This window comes from Coenobita brevimanus, chromosome 27, assembly GCF_032717465.1.
Source record: "Coenobita brevimanus isolate Jiangsu-jjx chromosome 27, ASM3271746v2, whole genome shotgun sequence".
Taxonomy (NCBI): Eukaryota; Metazoa; Arthropoda; class Malacostraca; order Decapoda; family Coenobitidae; genus Coenobita; species Coenobita brevimanus.
The window spans coordinates 21,101,313-21,126,522 of NC_136980.1; the positions used below are offsets into that span (position 1 = coordinate 21,101,313).

General features: G+C 42.2%; 1 protein-coding gene across 1 annotated transcript in view; it reads left to right on the forward strand.

Moving 5' to 3' along the window:
• LOC145394490 (uncharacterized) overlaps positions 1–25,210 on the forward strand; it is a 442,434-nt gene that overhangs the window by 86,450 nt on the left and 330,774 nt on the right. The window contains exons 6-8 of the mRNA XM_080268339.1: positions 12,351–12,475; positions 14,555–14,663; positions 20,803–20,919. Coding sequence (XP_080124465.1) covers positions 12,351–12,475; positions 14,555–14,663; positions 20,803–20,919 — 351 coding nt within the window. The remainder of the gene's footprint in view (positions 1–12,350; positions 12,476–14,554; positions 14,664–20,802; positions 20,920–25,210) is intronic.

Below are 25,210 nucleotides of genomic sequence, written 5' to 3' on the forward strand. Positions count from 1 at the left end.
CACTTACATCCTTCACACTTTCAGTTATACACGTAAAATGTTGCTGTCTTGCCATGATAAGTCCCGAGATAATTTAAAAAAAATGAAGGATACTGAGTGATGAATGAAAAGGTTTTGTCTCGTTGAAAAGTCTGAAATTTCCTATAGAAGATTTTAATGGGTTTAGAGATAAATGAATTGAGTTTCTGATGCAATAAAAACAATAATACTTATCCTAGCTAGTACGGTAATAATAAACATGTTAGAAACCATGTTCACCTTAGCCACATCCCATGGCTGTTGAAGTGACTGCTGTGATGAACGCCAGAAAAATGAGATGGCTGGGCTTGTATTTGCAAACTTTTGATAATATTTCTTTCGTAATCTCGATTATTTTTGAAGGATGAGCAGGGAATCGAGACTGCATAATCATATGTGTCTTATTCTTTCTGCAAAAATAAAAATAAAAAGTTACGAGAAGAACTTAATTATAAGCCTGTCTGTTGATCTTACACACAGTCATGGTAAAGCTTGGTCACTGAGAGCGACAAATTCCTGCTGGATAACCTAGGTAAAGCTGCAATACGTGGAACCGAGTTCAACGTTTATTTACACCATCAGGGAGCTGTGCTGTGGGGCAGGAAAGAGCCACCATACTCTATAGAATTGATAATGATTGCTTTCTAGCCCGACCCTAGCCTCGCCACAGAAATATGTTTTGCTTCCGTGTGCGTGTTGTCAGCTATACTGTGCATTTCAATTTGGACTAAAACGGCCATCAGCAAATCGTCAATGCTCTCGCGGCGGCAAGAGACTAACACGACTAAAAATGTCACCTCGTCTTTAACCTTAGCTGTAAGAAGAGATTAACATAAGTATAACTGTCTCTTCATCCTGAACGCTCAGATGTAACAAGAGATTAGCACTACGTAACAGCTATCCCGCCATCCGGAACTTTAACTGTATCGAGAGAGCAGAACGACTAAAAGTACTATCTCCCCATCGTGAACCTTTATTGTAGGAACAGATTACCATCATTAAAAATGTGATCCCTCCATCCTGGACTCTCAGCTGCGGCAAGAGACTAGCGCGACTAATATTGTCATCTCCCCATCCTGAACTCAAGTTGTAGCAAGAGATTAGCACTGCTGAAACTGCCATCTCTTCATCCTGAACTTTAGCTGCAGCAAGAGATAACATAACTAAAACTGCTATATCACCATCCCGAACGTTCAGCTGTAACAAGAGTTTAGCATGACTAATAATATCTTTCAATCCTGAACGCTCAGCTATACCAAGGAGACTAACATGAAGATATGGGGACAGTCACAAAGTGTAATGGAATGGATCGGGAGACGAAGTATTGCCTCTTCGTTTCAATTGGGTACGGAATACAAACTGAAATAAGACAAAAAATCTCCGTAAATTGCACAAACATTATTATTCATGATTTTTGCCAAATATGTGTACCGCCAAGCATTCGGTGACAAAATTTTGTAGCACACTTCCCTTTAAAAACACAAAACTAATGCATGATGCTGGTGTAAATCACCAACAAATGATTGTGAGTTTCACCACAAACATATCAGAATCAGAGTTTGTAGTATAAAGAATAAAAATTACGAATCAACATATCAGAATCAGAGCTTGTAGTATAAAGAATAAAAATTACGAATATTTCATGGAGAATGGAATAAAGTATGGGCCGAAAAAGAGTATGACGATATAACCATTGAGATACCAGTAAAAGACTGCCATAAACCTTGGATATAATAGATGTAAAATGACGACTTAATAATATCGAAATACTCAGTATTAATGTCAATGAAGAATTAAATTTTGAGACACTACTGTTATAGGTAAATATATGTTCATTTTGTAGTCTAAATATGGGAAGCTATTCAGCAAGAGAAAACATGGTCTCTCCCTCTCAGGAAAGAATCTGAATTAACACAGGAAGTTCAGTGTGACAGTCGTAATACAAGAGAAAGCGGGCGGTAGTACCGAGGTGGATGATAAGCTGGTGGCAGGGAGAACTGGAGCTTCCGTTTCACCAGCCTTCAAGACCTCTTCCTGACCATCTCCCTTTGCTGAAAATTTTCAGTGTTTTCATTAACACAGAGAGTAGGCCAGCATACTCTCCTAAACCTCTACCTCCAGCTCACTACACCACACTACATGCACTTTAGATATCACACCTTTTTCCACCCTCCATTATTTTCATGAATGGAGGACACCTGTATTCTGATGTATGAATTATTTTTTTAAAAATTCTTTTTCTTTTCTCTGTTCACCTTCTTGAAGGAAAAATAAAGTGGACCACGGCCTACGGAAAGTCTTTAGCTCATTTTGTTATCCACTGAACACTAAGAATTGGAATCCGGATGTCAACAAGCGTTTATTCGTCGTATTGCGGGAGTCTGTTTGGTTGGTTTCCCTATCGGTAACTTCTGTGTGTACATATGATATTATTCTATGGGTGAAATACTATCCGGCCATGGTGGGTTATATGCTAACACATAGTCCTTCTGAAATTCGCATCCTCGTCACCTTCTCTCCTCTGCACCCTCTCTACTTGCAAGCTTTAATTTCAAGGTGCTCTCCTTGTCAGTTAAACTGAGTGTAGGAAGATGCTGGGGGTTAGATCTGTTTAGTTGTTGACTTGGACAGGATGCGGAGTTAATTTACACTAAACAAAATATTTTTAGGATGCATGAGAAAATCTTCACTAAGGAAGAAAAGGTACTATTGGTTGGAGAGTATACTTTTTCTTCGTCTTTTTTATTGTGTACAAGTTTTATACAAAATTATCTGAACTGCTGAAAACAAACATAAAATAATAAAATATGGCACAGGTGGGTTTCACTGCTGCCTAACACATGACATTAAAGGCGTTACGATAGTAGCTGCAATAATGCAGATAGTTTATTGGGAACTTTTTTTCGGACTCTGATCATAACATTCGTGATAGTAACTATAGGCTGGATGTGAAGAAGACCAGGGGCTGATCCAGCATGGAGTAAAATGAGAGCAGGGATAAACAAAGAAAAGCAGCAACTGGCAAACTTGCGTTTTTTAAATGGCTTTTCCGTTTTGTTGGTTGACTTAGCTGTTTTTTTTTTTCTTTTTTTTTTCAGCCTGAATAGAGGATTACCAGAGCTCCAAATGAGGACTTTAAAAATTGTTGACTCATCTACCTCCTCCACTGAAGACTTACGTATCGAGCCTGGTTGGGATTCTTTATAAAGGCACTGCAAGTGGAGCTATGACCAAAGACCAGTAGGCTAGGAAGAACCTCACTTCCGTCAGTACAAATATCCATGTCACATTGGAACTTTTGACAACGTTAACCCATTGACTGCTCTATACAGCCTAGGCCGTTCCGAGTGTGACTGCTCAGTACAGCCCTGGCCACGCCGGTGCATTTCGAATATAGCGCCACGGTGACCAAGGTCGACGCATGCAAGCGTGTTGGAGCCTTCAAAACCGAAACCGAAAATGAAAACGAAAGCGAAAACCATACATTCCAATGGGGTATCAGACACTTCGATGTTCTTCCACGGCTTTGCCAAGGTAAATATTGAGCTAATATTTCGTTACTATATACTTTGGCATGTATTCTCTCAATTCCTAAGACAAAATTTGGCCTTTGGGAAATTTCAGCTTTACCCCTACGTCTGAGCACCACAGACACCTCCAAGAAACCGCCATGAGCACTCAACGGGTAAACACCTTCACTACGATAACGCCTTTTTCTTTATACTGTCCTTGCTACCAAAAGACGAATTTATTTTTCTAAAGACTTTCGAAATGTTGTAGATTTATGTAGATAGGTAAATCGGTAGATACATATACATATAGACGGATATATATTGCGCACTGTTCCAGTCATTACCAAGGGACTTTCCTGAGCTGAAGAAATCGTCTGGAAATAGTAGCAATGTCCTCGATATGAAGTGGTTGATGCTTTAGTCATCAAGGCAGAGTTCTCAGTGTCACTTGGCCCAGTAAGATACCATGACCCAGGGGAAAATAGCGGGATTCGGCCATCACTGTACATTATTGTCCATTACTTCATAATATTGCACAATGTTTACGTCTTAGTTTATGTCTAGTACTGGCAACCACATTACCACAGAACCCAAATTTTTAGTCCCTTGTGTGTGTGTGTGTGTGTGTGTGTGTGTGTGTGTGTGTGTGTGTGTGTGTGTGTGTGTGTGTGTGTGTGTGTGTTTCTTTCTCTAATATGACACCATCCTCCACATTTGACTTCCTCTCCATTAGTTGACATCATTCAACAACATCTTGAAATGAATTGGAACAACATTTTCTATCCACGCCTAACACAATCCTCCTTCCAATCCTGACAACTTTCCATCAAAATCATTCTCTTTTCCTCCATATCCTGACATCTGTCAAAACTCTGGTGTAGTTCTCCATCTTCCGACATCATCTAAAAATCATACCTCATTCCGCCACATCTTTACATCATACCCAACATCACTTTCTCTCCCCTCCTGACCTCACCTACAAACCACATCTTCACCTCTGTAAGAATTACATATGTTCCATAAATGGCTGTCAGAAATTATAGGCTTGCTTACACCTTTGCATACAGTTTTAGTGACATGAGTCTTATAACTAACGTTGTTACACACACACACACACACACACACACACACACACACACACACACACACACACACACACACACACACACATTGGCCTTGTGCCAGTGTGAGGCTCTCAGTGCAGTAGCGTGCCAACAGTCGTAATGGCAGCGTCAGCAGTCACCACCACCACCACCACCACAACACCATCATGTACACTCACAGGCAGAATCGCTCTCGTTACAGGTAACATTGTATGCACTTTTGTACCCCCTCCACAATATGTCTACCCCCGATGTATATATGTCCCCCCCCAATGCATACATGCCCCCACTAATCTTGCTAGGTCAGCACGCTTTCCCACTCCTGAAGACGGCGTTATTGCATCAGTTGATAGCAGACAGCCGAGACGGGCAGACTATTTTACTGTGAGCTTGTAATAAACTCCTTATCTAGCTGTTTGTACACGGAGTTTGTATCACCAAAGTATTGCAAGTTACATTTTTTTTTTTGATTAGTGGGGGCATGTATGCATTGGGAGGGGACATATATACATCGGGGGTAGACATATTGTGGAGGGAGTACACTTTATTATGTACAGGAGCTTGACTTCCTCTGTTGAATAAGGGTTTGTTAATATGTTTTTGCATTTTTTTTCCCAAGGCACTGGGCAGGGATGCCTTCTTGTGGTGGCACCGATATACAGTAACATGTCTGCTAAACTGCCTGGTTACACAAACGGCCCTCAGCTATTTTTCTGTCCCCCGAAATTAGCATGGTGGACTGTGTGAGAAGGACAACTTCAGCCTTCAGTCCACCAGGTTCACGTTCTAGTCAACCTGGGGCTACGAGGACTACTAATGTTACTGCTGCAACCTCAAGATGATTATTGTTAGTATGGGAGAGCATCCATGTAGTGATGGAAATTGGAGGTTATATCTGACTCCACCATCTCGAAAAGTCTCCTGAACCACATAGGAAGACCTGTAAGCAGTGAGAATATAAGGGAAAAATAGGTTATCGGTGTGGACGGAGTAATTATTCTGGCTCAAAAATAAAGTAAGATTTTTTTGCGAAATCTTACGGTAAGCTCTTCAGTGCGAGAAATCTGCCCATAAGTGAATCAAATCGTCCGTCAGCTGCAAGAAGTGTACAAAAAACGTCATATAACGGAAGGGTTAATAACAGTGCATAAAAATTTGTTCATTTACACACTTATCTCTGTGTATATATATTAACATACAACATAATATTAATCCCTTCACTATGATGTCGTATCGATACATTTATTCTTGCTAACCCTGGATAATTTAATGCATTTAGGAAAGACATTTTGACATGAAATGATTAGTGAAGGTTTATTTCATCCATATGGTTCGAAAGACATCGCCTATGAATATGTTTAGAAAGAACAATAATGTACGGAAAAATTAGTAAAAAGTATGTTAAGGTGTAACACGTAAAATGAATTAGTATGGAAGATGGGGCAGAGAATGGTGATGTCAAATCCAAAGCTACCGATGCTACTTGCTCTCACATACAGCTAGAATTACACCAAATAGTGAACAAGAAGCTGTGCAAAGTCACAGCAAACCCGTTTCCAGCAGGCACTTTAGAGCTAACGTATAAACACAACAGGATATCTAGTCAAAGTTGTCACATATCAAATTTGGAGTGAACCGGGTGAAACTTGACGATTTTAAGTACATTTCAAATTTTAGGCCCGACCCACCTGACATTGATCCCTCTATTGCTAACGGGGGGTGACCCCCTGATGTAAGGAAGCATGTTATAGGATGCACATTGGAAATATGCACCTTTAGGTTTTAGTTGTATATCGATATGACGATTTTGAAAGAAAGGTTGGCGAAAAATTTTATATATATATATATATATATATATATATATATATATATATATATATATATATATCATCCTCATCAGCCGTTTGAGTATCCAGTGCAGGACCGGCCTATCCCGACCGAAGTCGGGACGATACAGCCAATGCATCTCTACCAAGTGGCTTAGGCTGTCTAGTAGAGATTGTATGTGGGGTGAGAAGTGCTTGTAAGAGTAACTGTAGTGTTGGAGTGGCTTTGGATGTGTGTTTAGTATGTGAACGAAGTGTAATCGGCCCGCGCAAGCCGACTGGGTGCAAGCATACTTTATAGTAAGCGACACTGGTTCAACCACAGCATCCCTTGTGTCTGCCAATGCAGTACGTGGCCGGGTGAACACTCCCAGAGTTTATTACCCTGGCAGGGCACGAACCCTGGTTCACCCGTGTACGAAACGCACACTCTACCACTGTACCACAGAGGCTCCATATATATATATATATATATATATATATATATATATATATATATATATATATATATATATATCACCTTTTGTGTTATTACCTTTTTTGGGCCTAGAGGCTGAGCCATAGCCCATTTTGGTCTAAAATTTAATGAGATGATCAGAAGGTCATAGCCCATCATCCTTGTAATTTTAGTCATAATCGCACCTTTTGTTTCGCGTTAAGTTTTTAGCTAACAGACAGACAGACTGACCGACAAACAAAAAACAGACAAACCGAGATAAATCAATACCCGAATTTAGAAAATCGTTTGATAAGCGTCTGAAATCACTTAAATATTGCTAACATTTTGGAGAAGTGTTTTATGTTATAGCTGGATTTCGTTATTATCTCTAGGTCTAGAATAAAAACACTAAACTGACACCAGTATTAGAGATTCTCCGCAGCTGACGATAATTTAAGCACTTATTTCTAACCATCTTGCCAGTCACCATGATGGCTTATTACCTCCACTTGACAACTGAGTAGACAGAGTCGCGTACCCTACGGCAGAACTCAGGTCCTGTATTCTTGTCGGTTGAAGAGGCTTCTCTTCTTCTCCTAAACGATTTATTTTGTTTAGTACACCTTACTGTTGTCTTCTGTCTTATATAAATCCTTCCAATATCGTAATACTATTCATAAATAACGTACAAATAGATATTAACAACACATATTCAATAGTAAATCCCTATAGGAGGTGTCAGGAAGCAGCCTTAGCCGATGAGAATACGAGCCAAGGTCATTTGGCATACAGATGATGACACACAAGTCTCTTACTCACCAGTGCATGACAACAAGTTGTTTGCAGTATATTCTTGCTGCTGCCACACGATTTCATTCCCCCTGGGAGAGCGCCCTAACACTGAAGGAGTTAATGAATGGTATAGCACAGTCTCCAAATCGACAACTCTCTCATAAGCTGAGTACAATTTTGAGATAGCCACAGTATAACAAATTCCTTACTCGGATTGAAGGGACTATTGAAGATGTTCATTTTTTATTTCATTCCAGCTACCGCCAGACGATTTAATATTGCTTACGATGATTGAAGGTGATGAATATTCAATGTGCCGATACTCTTCTCAGTTTTCTTGTAGCAGTTATTTTTTATTGTAATTATTTCAGATAACTTCAAGACGAAACTACGAGCACAAGAAGTTAATAACGCCGGTGAGAAAATAGCTTAATAATGAATGATTTCAAATATTAGACCTTTATGCGGGTATTTGTTAAAGCTCTAAAATCCTTAGGATGACTCGGAAATCCTTATGAGTGCCCCTAAACACAGGAGAAATCTCAAGGAGCTACAGTATTTATAAAAACACGTTAGCGCTGTGACTTCCCACATCTCAGGGCCCAGTTAGGAATGGTGGGCACCTGTCACAAGGACTTAAAAGTTTCTTACAAGCGATAGAGGAGGCAAGATGGCCGACCAACAACAAATCCGAATTCGTCGCCCACATTTTCGCCCTCGTAGACAAATGTGGCACACACACACACACACACACACACACACACACAATTTCCAGGTGGTCTACAATCATAAGGCAATGGTGTTAAATTCCTTGGGAATACCATGTATTTAGTTTCCAACACTCCTCATCCAAAGGCAGCAGCTGATTAGCGTCCACACACCTGATAAAGTCAGCAAAGATACAAGTGGGTATACCTTACATACTCTTTTGATCTCGGGTAAACCTCAATGTTGTCTGGACAACATAATTATTACGGATCAACACAGGTTTTTCTGCCATAATTGTCAAGGTACTGTATGGCACCTACAGATGGTATATATTTCTTTAGAATCTGGTAACCATTTTTGTTACTAGTTAGATTTTCTGATGGAAATTTTCATGATGCCAGTGTAATGCACTGTTGGTTACAGGACACTGAATTAATGCTTGAGATAAAACAGTTAGTCTCGGTGATGACAGCAAACAACCGTCTAGTCCAAGATAACACGTTCGCATGATGATAACGCTTCAGACATAGCTATGATTACCCGGCTCCGACACAGCAGTCATGGATGCATGTGCTGTTGCAGGAGCTGAAGTAATAACTTCAGGACGCAATTGTTGGGCTAAGTATGATTAAAAAGGATATATCAGCAAGAGTCCACCTTCAGCTGTTATGGAGTTAGAATTACTGTGTGCCTTATGTGTGAAAAGTTTATCATAATATATCCACAGACTTACAAGTAACTGTATCTCCGTTACGGTTTAGAATTGGACTCATGTTGATATATCCTTTTCCTCAAAATCTTCCCAAGAATTTTCTGAAGTCGTTACCTATTTTCTGAGGCACTGTACATGTGCTTTCATTCATACATACATAAACATACACTGATGCCTCTCTGTCTGCCTCTGCATTCATCTCTCTCTCTCTCTCTCTCTCTCTCTCTAGTTACAGACAATGTATTTTCACTATAGATATATTAGTAGCTTTCAAAAATAATATTACGTCACAGACGCCTTCTTTGTACCACTGCTCCAGCATGGTGACTATTATTTCTTGGCCGCCATCTCCATGTGGGTACTGTACAGTGCTGCCATCTGATAGAGTTGTCAACTGTGAATAGCAATATTTCTTTTAATCAAATCCGATCAGTCTAGTCTCAGTCTAAGCAATGCTTTGTGTCATGAATACTTATTATTGGACTGCTGCACCGCATACATACATAAATACATACATAATGGTGATGTTCCTGTCTCTCTTCCCTCCACCACCTCTGATATTCTAAACTACCTGCTTAACGGATGTATACTCCTAAGACAGAGGCTTTTTGCACCTCTCTGACCAGAATGTTGCGGACAAAACACAGTATTTTTTGCTTGTTAAGAATATCTTTTATGGAGTCTCTTAGTGTTTCCATCTGAAGAGTCATTAGCAATTCTTCCTCACATAATGCCACTCGGGGAACCGTGTGGCTAGTCACACCTGCAGTAAACGTCCGGACTGAGTAGCCTAGCTCCAAGTTCCCGTTTATATGAAGCAAAGTGGGATTGGTCAATGGCTGGATAGAAAAAAAAGTTTGTGCTGCGGATATAACTAGTACAGATAAAATACAAGTGAACATCTACCTGGCATGTCGAAAAAAACATGCAAGGGGAAGCATCAAAATAGAAGTTGAGAAGACTTCTCGCGGAAGAAGATTGTTGATGCCTTTTTTTTTTTCCGATAGCCGAGTAACTCCTACAAAATTCTCAAAATGATGCAACCTTTCAGTGTTATAGGAACTAGAGTAATGAATGTTTCGGCAAGAGAGATGACGGATATGATAACATCAGAGTAACCAGTGTAATGACATGGCTAATAGTGGCCAAAAGGAACTCTCAGTTCGGAGTAAAATAGAATATACAGTACAAGAACATTCATGTGAAAGGCAACCACTGCCTTACAGAGGGATTGCTCCGCAATCGCAGTTTTAGAGCCACATCTGCACCACAACCGCACAATTTTAGCTGTTTTGGACCCACACATGCACCGCACCAGCAAGTCATTGTCTGCACCTGTACCACACTCACAACACATGGAACCACACCCGCACCACACCAACAGAACAGAATAGCACAGTTTCCTTTTCAGTCATATATCCACATACTAGACTGTTGAACTTTAAGTAACCAAGATCATGCATATACAGTATACTTAACATCATCATACATGCTTCTAAATTAGAGTATGATATACAAAGGACAAACTTAAACGAAAAACGATTGCAATGAGTTTATTGCAATATGGTTATGTAATATTTTTTAGGCTTTCATTTAGCAATTTTGACACGATTGTGGAAGTTCGCAACCCATGCTGATATAGCTTTTCTGACTTGCATTCCTACTTCTCTTTATCCTTAGCATTTAAGCTTGAATTCTTGAATAAAATATCGAGACAAGATGGCCTGAGGCTTGTCGTCCTAACTGACACAACGTGCTCAGTTAGACTAAAATTTCTTTTCGCAAGGTGCACTGGTACCCATCAAACATATAGAACATTACATGCAGTCCCAGAAAGTGCCAAGAGTTGGAACTCTTGTTCTGGAGAATGGGAATGGAACACGTCTGATTATAAAGTTTCTGATACACTTTTAATTGACTGACGTGTACTCAGAATCATCTGGGAGGTCATCGTATTCATAAGCAGTCATGCAGATGAGTTTAAGAGTTAGTGAGAAATTTGGTAAATAATTTTGCTCAATCTTCAGAGGGGCTCAGATTGTTGGGAAAGGTGATGGATTTGGCATCTCACATAGTAAGGACAAGCTCCCTGTCTGTTGATGAGAGGACTCTCATATCTTTCTATTTGGGGAACATTGCCGACCCACAGACCTTATGCGATATTCTCCTTGCCATGCTGCAATTCCCTAAATTATAAGGTACATTGACTAAAATCTATTCCACCATTTCTAAATGCGAAAATTATTAAAATGGATGTGGTTCAGAAGATTAGGAGAAATACACTGAGGTGGTTTGATCGTGTGGAGAGAATGGAGAGTGAAAGACTGACTAAGAGGGTGTATGTAGGTGAGGTGGAGGGAGGGAGAGGGAGGGGTAGACCGAGGATGAGGTGGAGGGATGGAGTTGAGAGGTATATGAGCAAGGGGGGGGTGAGTTGGGGGGAGGGTAGTCAAATGGTGGGTGACAGAGCGACTTGGAGGCGTTTTGTCTGCGGCCACCCTTTGCGAGTTTAGGGCGTCGGGCTATAGATAGATAGAAAATTATCTAGACCATCACTCACCTTGGCGTACTTCTGTACGAACACAGTTCTACTGATTCTAACACGGAGGACAACATAAACACTCAGTACTGGAACTGTAGTTTCAATATTAATATAAGTTACAACAAGCAGTATGGTACGAGGGTAGACATTACTATGAGAGGGGCCGGTACCAGTGAACATGTGTGTGACTGACTGTGAAGTTTTTTTTTTTTTTTTTTTTTGTCCGACTTCTGGGCATAGGCTTCACAGCCTGCTCTCAAGGCCCAGTAGTCCTCCTACATACCATACACCTCTCTACAAGTGAGGCCTCTGTGCTGATATATGGCTTAAATTCCCAGAGATATGTCCAGTCACCAGAGTCAGCTGGTGAGATTAATCCAGCCTAATAATTTTCGTAGTAAGGATCTAACGTACGGGTAACCCCTCCTAGCTGGCGAGTTTAAGCCGGCTTAACCATTCTTGGTAGGAATCTAATGGACAGTTAACCGTTCCTGCTTCTGAGGAAGAAATCCCAGGAGCACTGACAGGTGTGGCGAGGCTGCATGGTGACTGTCACTGAAGAGAGGAATAGGTAAAGATTAAGTGAATGCATGTAGTGGTATGCAGCACCAACACACATTTGTTACCATTTTCTATGGTGTGACTAAACACTCATTTTCATTCATACTAACTCTACATATTCCGCACATGTACCGCAGTGGAGAAAATACAACTGCACCCGCACTGTACTCGCAGAGAATGGAACTGCAACTTCAAGAATTTCTCTTCTGTATCCCACAACCGCACCACGGTGCGCGATACTGCAACATCTTGCGGTGCCATGGTTCCGCCACAGAGCTCTGTTGCCTTTAGCAACTGTTTACCAAGGATGTATGAGCATTTACATTTAAAGGGTAACATTCGTCAACCAAGTTACCATGCTTTAGCTAATAGGCCTACCAGTATATATTACCTATTCTGCACTAGATACCATCTCACCTGTGTGTGTGTGTGTGTACTTACATGTCATCCTGCTTGTGAAACTTGAATAAGCAAATGGGTTGGTTGGTGGATAGATGGCTGGTATGGATTTGTGGGTGGACAGGTGAGTGGGTGTTGTGGTCATGGTGGGAGCGGTGGGTGAATGGATGGGATGGGTGCTGGGTGGATGGACAATAGGCAGGGTGGATGGTGGATTTTGCTAGTGGATGGGAGGATGGGTGGCAGGAGGCAGGTTATGTTGCTGGTCATCATAATAATACAGAAGACACACAAAATCACAGCCTAATCCGTGCCGACTCCGTGCCTTCTTTACCCCTGCACAGTTGTTGACTATATACACTGGTTTTATTCACTCCTGTTTAGAGTACAACTCTCATGTGTGGGGAGGCTCCCCACATACAGCTCCTCTCAATAGGGTGGAGTCAAAGGCTATTCGTCTCATCAACTCTCCTCCACTTACTGTCTCCCTTCAACCTCCGTCTCTTCGCCGCACTGTTGCCTTTTTATCTCTTTTCTATGGCTACTTCAATTCTCAGTGCTCCTCTGAACTGTCTGCTTGCATCCCTCCACCTCTACGACGGGCGCGTAGCACCCGTCTAGCAACAAACTCTCATCCCTTTTCTGTCCAACTCTCTAATGCAAGAGTTTACCGTTACTCCCAGTCCTTCATTTATGCAACAGGTCACCTCTGGAACTGTCTCCCTCTGTCTGTATTGCTTATGTCCTTTGATTTCCAGTCTTTCAAACGCAGTTTGTCCAGGCATCTCGAAATGAATGGATCCTAAATTTGGCTCTCTTTTGTATTGTTTTTGTTTGTTTCTTGAAAGGCACTCTTTTGCGAGCTCAGCCTTTGGCTTCTTCTTCCTCGCATAAAAAAAAAAACTCCACCCTTGTCTTGTTACCAACCCTTTCCAGTATTACCTCACCCCACCTCTTCTTCCCACATTCTCCCAGCCTGGTTGTTGTTGCTGCAGTATAGCCCCAGTCTCTCTGCCCAAACAGACCCATCAAACACAGGCAAGCAACTGCCCCGCCACAGCAAGGCGCAGGGAAGAATGTAAAGTTTTGGTCCGTGGATGGACTGCGCATATGCATCTTTCCACCCAGTTAATAGGGACACCACAATAGGCTTCACAGCACTGTAAATGGTTTCCTAGGTTACAGGAAGCCATCAGACTTGCCACTCAGTATAGAGCCAGCTGAAGTGAAATGAAGAATAATAAAATGTAAGAGGAAGGATAGGCAAAATAGGAAAACGAGAAGGCAGATACAGACGGCAGGTCAAGGAAGAAGTAGACAGCACCGCAGCAAATGAATGAATGACGGTCGCCACCACCTACCTGACTGGTATATAAAGGTCATATTCTAAGTGGCTGGGGAGAATCCTAATACGTCTTCCTTAAGCCCCTGTCACATACGTCGCAGGATATTTTTCATCGTACGAGATTCTAGGGCCACGATGGTGGGGTGGGCTCTTACGATGCTAGAAGTATAGTAGGCTACAATCTTAGCCACAATCAAAAAGGAAAATCATGTTGTGCGTCCGTCGCGGGAAAAAATTGGCACTTTAAAATATACAATTATCCTGCGATTGTCTTGCGGCTCTCCTACGTTTGGCATATGATGTTTTTTTCATCGTGTGATTGGCGCAAGACAAAACAATCATCATACAAACATCACAGGACCATCGTACGACAATCTTACGTCATTCGTAATACGGTCTGATGATATAAAAGGCGATGCAGGCTCAGGCTCGCTCCTTTCTCTCCAAGATTTGCCAAGAGTTTCTGCAGGTTTTATTAAAACTTTGAGATTCTGTGATAAAATGTTACTTAAAGGCAAAGGCAAAGGGAGGGGCAAGGGCAGGAAGAGTCCGGCTGAGGAGGATTAGCAGGAGGTAGCCTAAGAGTTGGTTGTGCAGGAGGCCCAGGAAGCCCCAGCCCCAGATGAGAAGGAGCCAGATGACCCAGATGATGACCGTGATGACGATGACGAAGATGACGAGGATGACGATGGCGGAGGTGGCAAGGGTATGTTCAAGGCAACGAAGGAGCAGAAGTTATGACTGATATGAGACTGTTGCATGAAGATATTTTTGTCTTGTGATATTCGCAGGATTATCCTGCAATAATCCTGTGATATTCCCATATCCCACGATAATCCTGTGATAATCGTAAGACTGCCTTATGACATGCATACGATTATTGCACGATTTTGAGGGCGTTAGAAGACCCTAAATTTGTATGATAATCGTACGCATGTCCAAGGATAGTCATACGATTGTGCTACGCCATGGCCACGAGCGAAAAAAATACCAGGACAAAATTTTGATTTTGGCCATGACCAAACCCCAAGTCAGGCCTCTACGACGCTATTTTTCGGCTCAGGACACCCAAATATCGTAGGACAGTCTCACGACCATCGCATGAGTTTGCTGTATTATCTGTCGTGGACCCGTCTTAACCCCATCCTGCGACGAATGTGGCAGGGACTTCAGCAATTCATTCCGCACATTAAATCTCGGTATCCTTTTTTTTTTTTTTTTTAATGTGCTTGACTCTGGGCATAGGCCTCACAGCCTGCTCTCAAGGCCCAGTAGTCCTCCTACATATCATACACCAATAAATGTCACTACTTCGGTGCTAACACCCACCGTCCATATTGAATACATGCTAGGGCTGTCTCATACAGGACTGGCATATTGGTATTAGCGGGGGTACTTTTACGACATGTCGTTGGGTCTTCTGGTAGATCGGTAAAGTCTGCTTTAGATGTAGTCCAAATCCTTAAACTGTTCCCTGCCCCATTGGGGATTTGAACCTGGGTCCGGTAGGACCGCAGGACACCTCTCTACCGATTGAGCAACCGCCTCCCCCTGTTGCTTGTTACTGATATATGTCAATATTAAAACAATATAATGAACACACAAGAGAAAGTAAATTCTCATTATAAAAAATAAATCGCTATGGAAGATGTGTTACAAGACCTGCCACGTCACTTAGAATATGGCGTTTAATCTCAGGGTACACCCACGCACCAAAGTTTCTGTACCGCCGTCGGTGGAAAGAAGTGGAAGTCAGGGTTAGAGAGAGGGCAGGTGAACAGACAACCGTGAGTGGTGGTTTGGTAATGAGCTACGAGGCGAATGGTGAAACTGGATTCGAAACCTTTTTTCGCTGTTCACCTGCAAAACACTATGCGTTCCTAACATACATAACATATATTATAACGTTGACTACTATGTTATCTTGGAGTCCTTTGAAATTCGTCCAGACACGATCCATTTGTTTCGAATCCTCAACATGCAAATGAAGCACCGAGCCAGTTGTATATGAGCTGCGACTGGTCATTATGACTGCAATGATAATTTTTGTGAATATGTTGTTGCTGGATTGTCTATGGCCACAGTAGCTGTGCGGATGATTGGACGGATAAACCACAATGTGATGGGGGGTGGACAGCATTCACCTATAATAAACTATAACCAAATGAAATTAGAAGCAAACAATACAAAATATTTTGATACAACGAAGGTAAACCTGTAGCATCCTGCTCCACTTCGTTATCCAGGCCTTAACTGTTGCTGCACCTCATGCGTGAATTATTTTCCTCCAGTCTCTGTCTCTTCTGTTGCTCTTATTTCCGGGTATTCTCTTACTGCGAGCCGTCATATTTCTTAGGGGGTATCTAGTGGTCCGATCCTTTACCCCTACTGCCTGACACTATTTGTCACATCATCACTCCCACACAAACAACGTTAGCGCAAGACTGGTGAATCTGTTACTGCCATTACTGGCACTGCCACTACTAACGCACCTTTTCCCACTGACTGTGTCTAATTTCCCTCACAATACTACTGCTGCTACTCCTACTACTAATCTGCTATAAATCTGTATAATTTTACATATGACTGTCCTCGTGTCTGTGGATCTGCTAAACAGATTGTCCCTGTCCCGCCATCGACAACTCGTCACTTATCCCCCACCACTGGCCCAATTGCACCCCCTCTCTCCCAGCCGCCATCGACACTATTCCTCCCCAACTCCGACACCACACTACCCCTCACTTCATCCCTGGCCCACCAGGCCTGTTGTGCACCCTTTAACTGTGAATATACGTGTTATACATTAATAATGTAAGAAAGTACAGTATTTGGGAGCCGAATGCTAATCGCCCGCCAGAATATGCTGTTGGCCAAGTCAAAGATTTAGGCCATATCTTGATACTCTGAAGGTTTCATGTTGATAGCTCAAGCCGTTCGTCAGATATAATGGTGCTAAAGGCAGACGATAAAAACTAGTTGATCTTTGGCAGCCATTTTGGTAACTTTGACCTTGACCCCGAGTGCAAGTTTTCGAACTCGTCCAAGTTTTTGGCCATATCTTGATAACCTGAAGGTTTCATGTTGATAAATCACGCCGTTCATGATATATAATGATGCTAAAGGTGGGCGATAAAATCTAGTTGATTTTTGGCAGCCATTTTGGTGACCTTGACCTTGACCCTGAGTGCCCATTTTTTATCCCGGCCAAGATTTTGGCCATATCATGGTACCCTGAAGGTTTCATGTTGATAGCTTAAGCCATTCATGAGATATGATGGCAAAACACACACACACACACACACACACACACACACACACACACACACACACACACACACACAGAAGCAGGCAAAAACATTATCGTTACGCCTTCTAAAGGCGGGCGATAATAATAATCATAATAATGACAACAACATAGATGTGCAGTGTTTCTAACATTACATGTAAAAACTGCAGACCCAAGCATGCCTATATAACGGAGCACTTAAATATTATTGACAGAACCGACCATAGACCGTTCTTAACATTACCAATGAACCTGCCCTATAGCACTTCACCATGGTAATACAACCCATTGTAGTCATTTGTGGGATCACTGCAGCTGCTTAGGAAAAATAACATAGTGCACGACATGCCTACAGCCCACTAAAATACACCTCTGACGTTTCACTGACATCCATCAAATAACCTAGGAGTTAGTGGACAAACAAACGACTGCATTTAAACAGAGGCCGAATGCCTCGCATCGGTATGTGACAACCTGACAAAACTGTTATAATCCTGCTCTGCAGGTGTCAACGTACTTATAGTACTACTAATAATAGTAGTAGTAGCAGCAGTAGTAGTAGTAGTAGCAGCAGCAGCAGTAGTAGTAGTAGTAGTAGTAGTAGCAGTAGTAGTAGTAGTAGTAATCACATGTTAATAGGCACGATACAGAGGACGACAAACACCATAATATCCCTTATAAAACACGTGAACACATCTTTGACATATGAAACCAAACCGTACCATAACATGCTGCAATGGTGGGGTTACAGTAATACTAAATTAATGTTTGACAGCAACCCAACCTTCTGTCACGACAAACAGATACTGCATTGCGTCAACACATGCTGTTTCAGTGTTTGTCCTCCTCTGTATCGTGCCTAATAACATGTGATTATTATTATTATTATTATTATTATTATTATTATTATTATTATTATTATTTATTATTATTATTATTATTATTATTATTATTATTAATTATTATTATTATTATTATTATTATTATTATTATTGCTGTAATTATGATGACACCTGCAAAAACAGTTTTGTCAGGTCGTCATATACCGATGCGAGACATTCGGCCTCTGTTTGTGACCAATCGTTTGTCTGTCCACTAACTCCTCCTAGGCTATTTGATGGATGTCAGTGAAACGTCACATGTTTATTTTAGTGGGTTGTAGGCATGTCGTGCACTACGATACTTTTCTTAAACAACTGTAGTGATCCCACAAAATACTGCAATGGGTTGTATTACCATGGTGAAGTGCTATAGGGAAGGTCCAATTGTAATAAAAATGGTCTGTTATCGGTTTTGTGGTTAATATATCAGTGCTCCATAATATAGGCACGTTTGGGTCAGTAGTTTTTATTATGTAATGTTAGGAACACTACACCTCCATGTTGTTGCTGTTATTATTATAATTATAATCATTAATGTATACCACGTATATTCACAGGTAAAAAGGTGGACAACGGCCTGGTGGCCCAGGGATAAGGTGAGGGGTAGTGTGGTGTCGGAGTAGGGGAGGAGTAGGGTCGATGGTGGGTGGGAGAGAGGGGGGGATGCAACTGGGGTAGCGGTGGGGGAGGTGGGGATAAATGACGAGTCGTCGACAGTGGGACAAGGACAATGTGGTTAGCAGATACACAGACATAAGGACAATCATATGTATAATTATGGATTTATAGGGGATTAGTAGCAGAGTAGCAGAAGTAGTATTGTGAGGGAAATGAAACACAGTCAGTGGGAAATGGGGGGTTAGTAATGGCAGACCAGTCCTGTATGAGACAGCCCTAGCATGTATTCAGTATGGACGGTGGGTGTTAGCGCCGAAGTGGTGAAATGTAGAGGTGTGCGGTACATAGGAGGACTGCTGGGCCCTGAAAGCAGGCTGTGAAGCCTATTCCCAGAGTCGGTAACATAAAAAAAAAATTAAAGAGCCAATAATGGTAGTACCAGATTCAGCAGTCTTGTGCTATCATTGCTTGCGTGGGAATGATGATGTGACGAATAGTGTAAGACAGTAGGGGTATAGGACCGGACGACTAGAGATCCCCCAAGGAATATGACGACAAGCAGTCAGAGAATGCCGAGAAGTAAGAATTATAAAACAGACAGAGACTGAAGAAAAATAATGCACGTATGAGGTGAATCTACGGTTAAGGCCTGGATAACGAGGCAGAGCAGGATATCACAGCTTTATCTTCGTTGTCTCATATTATTTTGTGAAATATACTTCTAATTTCATCTGGTTATACTTAATTATTGGTAAATGCCCTCCTTTGCCCGTCACAATGTGGTTTCTTCGTCCACATAAAATAATAATAATTTACAACCACCCGGACAGCTACTGTAGGAATCAGCATTAAATCCACGATCAATCTATATTATAGCTATAGGCAATCCAGGAACAACATATTCACAAAAAATACCACTGCAGTGATAACGACCAGTCGCAGCTTACATACAACTGGCTCCGCACTCTATCTGTATGATGAGGATCCGAAACAGATGAACCAGTTTCAAAAGACTCCATGATAACATAGTAGTCATCTGTGTTATAATAATTATATGCTATGTATGTTACGAACGCATAATGTTTTGCAGGTGGATAACATGGAAATGTTTCGAAGCCAATTCGAATCCAATCGCTTCGTAGCTCAGTACCAAACCACCACTCACGGTTGTCCGTTCGCTTGCCCTCCCTCTAAACCTGACTTCCACTTCCTTCCACCGAGGGAGGGGGTACAGAAACTTTGGTGTGTTTGCCGAGAGGACACCGCCTTTGTTGACTGTACGGCAGCCTAAGTCTATGGTAATCGAGCAGTGTCGTAGTGTACAATTATGCTGGTCAGTAAGATTTCTCAGGACCACTTTGTCTTACTGTTAGACTCTCTCTCGTCATCAGATTGCCAGAGTGCCCACCGGTTTTATATTACCACTTATCCCTTCAGTCCGATGAAGTATTGATAATTTTATATTTGCTACCTCCAAGCGATATCATTCAGCATAGATGAACTGATGACGTTAGAAAATTCCTTGATATAAAAGGTCTCCCCCAATTTGACTAAATTCGTTTGAAGGTAGCAAGAAAAAATATGCATCAGTAGACTGAATGGATTAAACTGTGTTCTTCTAGTGTCTGGTCCTGCAGTATCAGGTGGTCTCATAAAGCTTGTATACAGAGCAGTGATATATGGATGTTTGTACAATTGCGGAAATAAATATCGATAGAATTCATTGTGATTAATACTGGTAATGTGAGCAATGACTTTCAAAACCCAATGATGCGATCACTGGAACTCAACAGTCTCTTTAGAATACTGTTTGTGAGTTTGGTAAAAAAGCAGTGATATGAGAGTCCGATATAAAAACTGTAGAATGAAAGAAAACTATATCACTCAAGAAGGAGCACTGAGTACTGACTGACAGCATTGTACAGCAAGCAGAGAGAGAGAGAGAGAGCACCGGGTACTGAGAAAATTGTTCAGTAAGATAGCAGTGCACTCACTACAGATAATGCTTTATATTTAAAGACTAAAGTTTACTGTGAACTTATTACTGCCTGTCGCTTCAGGCGGCGGGAGCGGCATTGGGCGTGCATGCTGTCAGGTGCTGGCCAGGGAGGGCGCCCGACTGGTGATCACTGATATCAACCTTCAGGCGGCCAAACACACCCTCACCCTCCTTCCTGGTGAGTCACTCTCCTGCCTGGTGAGGTACCCTCCTGCCTGGTGCGGCACTCTCCTGCCTTGTGAGTCACTCTCTCCTGCCTGGTGAGTCACTCTCTCCTGCCTGGTGAGTCACTCTCTCCTGCCTGGTGAGCCACTCTCTCCTGCCTGGTGAGTCACTCTCTCCTGCCTGGTGAGTCACTCTTGTGGCTGGTAAGTCGCCCTCAAGCCTGATGAGCCACTCTACTGTCCTTTGCGTCACAGACTAGCCAGAAGCAAAGTTATATTTGCATGATGTGTCGTTGTGTTTAGGGCAGTACGATGGAAAAATAGTCAACGTAAGTAAAAGTCTGCTGACATTCTCTCTCTCTCTCTCTCTCTCTCTCTCTCTCTCTCTCTCTTCAACACAATGACAGCATGAGGCCGGTCATTCTCTTGGTGTGCAAAGACTTCAATACAATATGAACACTTTTCATCGAATGTCGTGTTTTCTTCGTAAATTATCATTAATACTAGGGTTTATTAAAGTGACATTGCCAAGAACAAGTTAATATTTGTCCAACCATGGGGGATGAAACTATAAATTGAGTTTCACACCAATAATGGGTTAAATGCAATATGGTGAAGGGTCTTACCTGTAGGAGTTCCCAGTCCAGTACTTACGGGTATTCAGCATTTTTTTTCTTTGGAGGGGGGGGGGTGGAGCTACAAGGGATTCTAGTGCACTGCAGGAATGCAATTATTAGCGAGTATAAGTACTGTAAGTACACCCACGAGGTAAAGTTCACTGACAGTCCCTGCCAGGCATATGTTTCCAAACATAGCCCATAGAGGGCGCAGCGCTCGTCCACCAGAGTAAGGGAGAAAGGAGGATATGGAGACGGGGAGCGAGAGGGAGGCAACGAGACTGGAGGAGGAGCGAGGCAGCAGGACAGGGGAGGAAGAGAGCCTGTGACGATGGTAGATGACATACATCGGGTGTTTTATTATCCATCTATCCATCCATCATCCAATCCTTTCTCGCCCCACAAGGAGCGTAGGAACCCGGGGCTAGGCAAGTTGGTCCTGACATTTAAGATTAGAGTGACCAACCTCACTCATCCCTGAGTGGCATTACGTGAGCAGTAAACACCAACCACCCATTGGATATAAACCTACACAGGCTCAATCCGACTGGAGCACCTTAATAACCCACTAAACCACCAGATGGCAGATGCCACAGTTTGGTTATATGGTTCCCACCGATGGTAGTAAATGGTTTCCTGGTGTACAGGAAACCATTTGGCTTGTCACTCAGTGTAGAGCCACATATAGGCAGACGGAAGAGGAAAGAATGAAGGAAAGACAGAAGAGGAAGGATGGAAGAGAGGACAGGGCAGACACCCAAAGCAGCACTACATCGAGTGAGTGGATGGTGAGCGCCCCCACCTACCACATTATTATTATTATTATTATTATGATCATTATTATTATTATTATTATTATTTATTATTTTTATTATTATCCTTATCATTATTATTATTCCGAGTATTATTATTATTATGGATGGGAAAGAAAGACGTAATCCAGCGTTAGCCCTTAGAAAACGGCTGACATCTTTTGCATTTTTTCTAACTGAAGACAGATTTTTTTTGTGTGTGTGATTGAAGCACTAGTGATGTCCAGAGGCTAAAGGTTTGATAAAGTCTGGCAAGCCATAAACGACGGTTTAAATCTGATGCAGACGATCAAAGACGCCAGAATAATTTCCCATCGTCTAAGGGGTAAGGGCGTCAGAAATTAATTTAATCACGTCATGTAATGTGAATGTAGACTGCGAGGTAAATGGACGTAAACTAAGAGGCAAGGAGAGAGAGAGAGAGAGAGAGAGAGAGAGAGAGAACAAGGAGTTAGCAAGTGAAACGTGTAAAGGACAATGCCTAGTTTGGTGGTAAGTATTTGAGAATCGTATAATTACATACGTCATAAATCAAAGAAGGTAATTAATGCACTGATCTGATAACTTTACAATGTATTAAATATAATAATCCTTAATTATTTTGATGAAAAGGCAGGAACAGTGCTGCATTTTAAATTACTGATGTTACACACATATAAACCCTCTCTATGCGACCAATGGCGTTGCCATGATGCAAGTGATCAACCAATCCCCTTCAGTCGGAGTGGCAGTTACACATAATGTCTATCAACAATAAAAATACTCTGCGGCCTTCCACCCTCCCAGTTCTGAAGTATGTAATTATATGATTTCCAAATACTTACCACCAAACTAGGCACTGCCCTTTATCTGTTTCACTTGCTATCTACTTGCCTTCCCCGCCCCCCATCTCTCTCTCTCTCTCTCTCTCTCTCTCTCTCTCTCTCTCTCTCTCTCTCTCTCTCCTTGCCACTTAGTTTGTGTGCTTCTACGTCGCAGTCTACCTTCACATTACCTGACATGATTGAATTAATTTCTTACTTCCTTAACCCTTAGACGATGGGGATTATATTGCGGTGTCTTGGATCGTCTGGGTCAAATTCAAACCTTTTTTTATGGGTTGCAAGACTTTATCAAACCTTTAGCCTTCGGACATCACTAGTGCTTCTGTCACACAAGAAAAAACTAGAATTAGAAAAGATAAAAAAAAATGTCAGCCGTTCTCTACGGGCTAACGTTGGATTAAGTCCTTCTTTCTTATACTAATGTTATAAATAATAATTATAATAATAATAATAATTAATAATAATAATAATAATATAAAACACTCGATGTGTCATCTACCATCGTCACAGGCTCTCTTCCTCCTTTTTTATTTTTTTTCAAATAATTAATGCCCATCACCCTGAAGGGCCATTAGGCCAGCAAGAATCGATAATCATGAAAGCCAAAATAATATGAAATATTTGCATCTACTTCATACCAATATTAAGTTATTATTCATGATTATGAAACATAAGTAATAAAGAATACATCAGTATACATGGATAGTACCAGGACAAATACTTCCATCTATACATTACATGTAGACTCATTACTATGCTACTACAAAATAATCAAATACTTATCAATCTTATATATTAACCCTTTAACCGCGGGTGTCATTCCAGAATGACACTGACAAAACTGGACCAAACCGTGGGTGTCATTCTGGAATGATCGTGAATATTTTGAACACCGCGTGTTTTCCCGGCGCGCAAAGTGTCTCACGCAAGAGTAGCTGTCGAGTTCTTTCACGCCAGCCATCCCACACCTCCCTCCTCCAACCCCGAGGGGGCCCCCCCCACCCCTGCCCTGACCCGCATCAGTCAGTATCTGTCCAGCTCTGTGCGTGATAATGGCGCTCCGTCCCGACTCATCGTCGCTCGCTTCCTCCTCTACAATGATTAGTGCTAGTGTTCCCTCTACCTCTACACCGATAAAGGAACTGCCGACGGCGAGGCAGAAGGGGTATGAGCACTCCTGAAATTAGAACTGAGCTGGACAAAAACTGTAAGTAACTACTTCCTTGGATTGTAAGGCAGTGAAAGTGACACACTCACAGCAAGCAGTGATGATTTTTCCCAGCAGTGATTGGTGGTGAAACCATTTTCCATTGGATAGTGACAGTGATGAAAGTGATCGTGTTGTTTCCCTTCCCACCACCCCCCCAACTTACTTCTGGGAAAGGAAAAGGCTCCTATGTGGCACCCACAAATGAATGGGAAGAGAGTGAAGCGCAGGCTCACGTCTCCCACACCAGGCCCTAGTAAGCATTTCCCATCAATTTCCCGTTCCCCTAGCCCTATTGCCCTCACATCATCATCATCATCTGTCGTGCCCTCTCCTCAGTCTGCATCATCTGAGGAGTACGAATTACCAAAGCCTGCAAAGCGAGGGAAGGCAGGCCGTGCAGGCCGTGCAGGCAGGCCTAGAACAAAGGGAATGCGTGGCAGTTGGAGGGCAAAGCTGGACGATAAGTGAGGGGATAAGCGAGGTGATAAGCGGGGTAGAAAGGGTCAAGTTTCACCACGCACCAGGTCAGAAACCCCCCCGCCTGCCCCCCGCTCAGCTCTCTCACCCTCGCCACCCCCCCACTCACCGCCCCCGCACTCACCCCCCTCCCCGTTGCCTCCTGCCTCACCCCCTCCCACTTCTGCCTCCTGCCTCACCTCCTGCCTCACCCATTGCCTCCACCTCAGCTCCTTCCTCACGGGGAAACGAGTGGCAATGCAACCTGCCCCTGCCTCTGAACCCCGCCCAGGGCAAGTGGATGAATTTGTTTGGTCTGGATGGTGCAGGATTTTCAGCCACACAATCCAACCTCCGTTTGATATGTGACAAATGCTGGAATACAG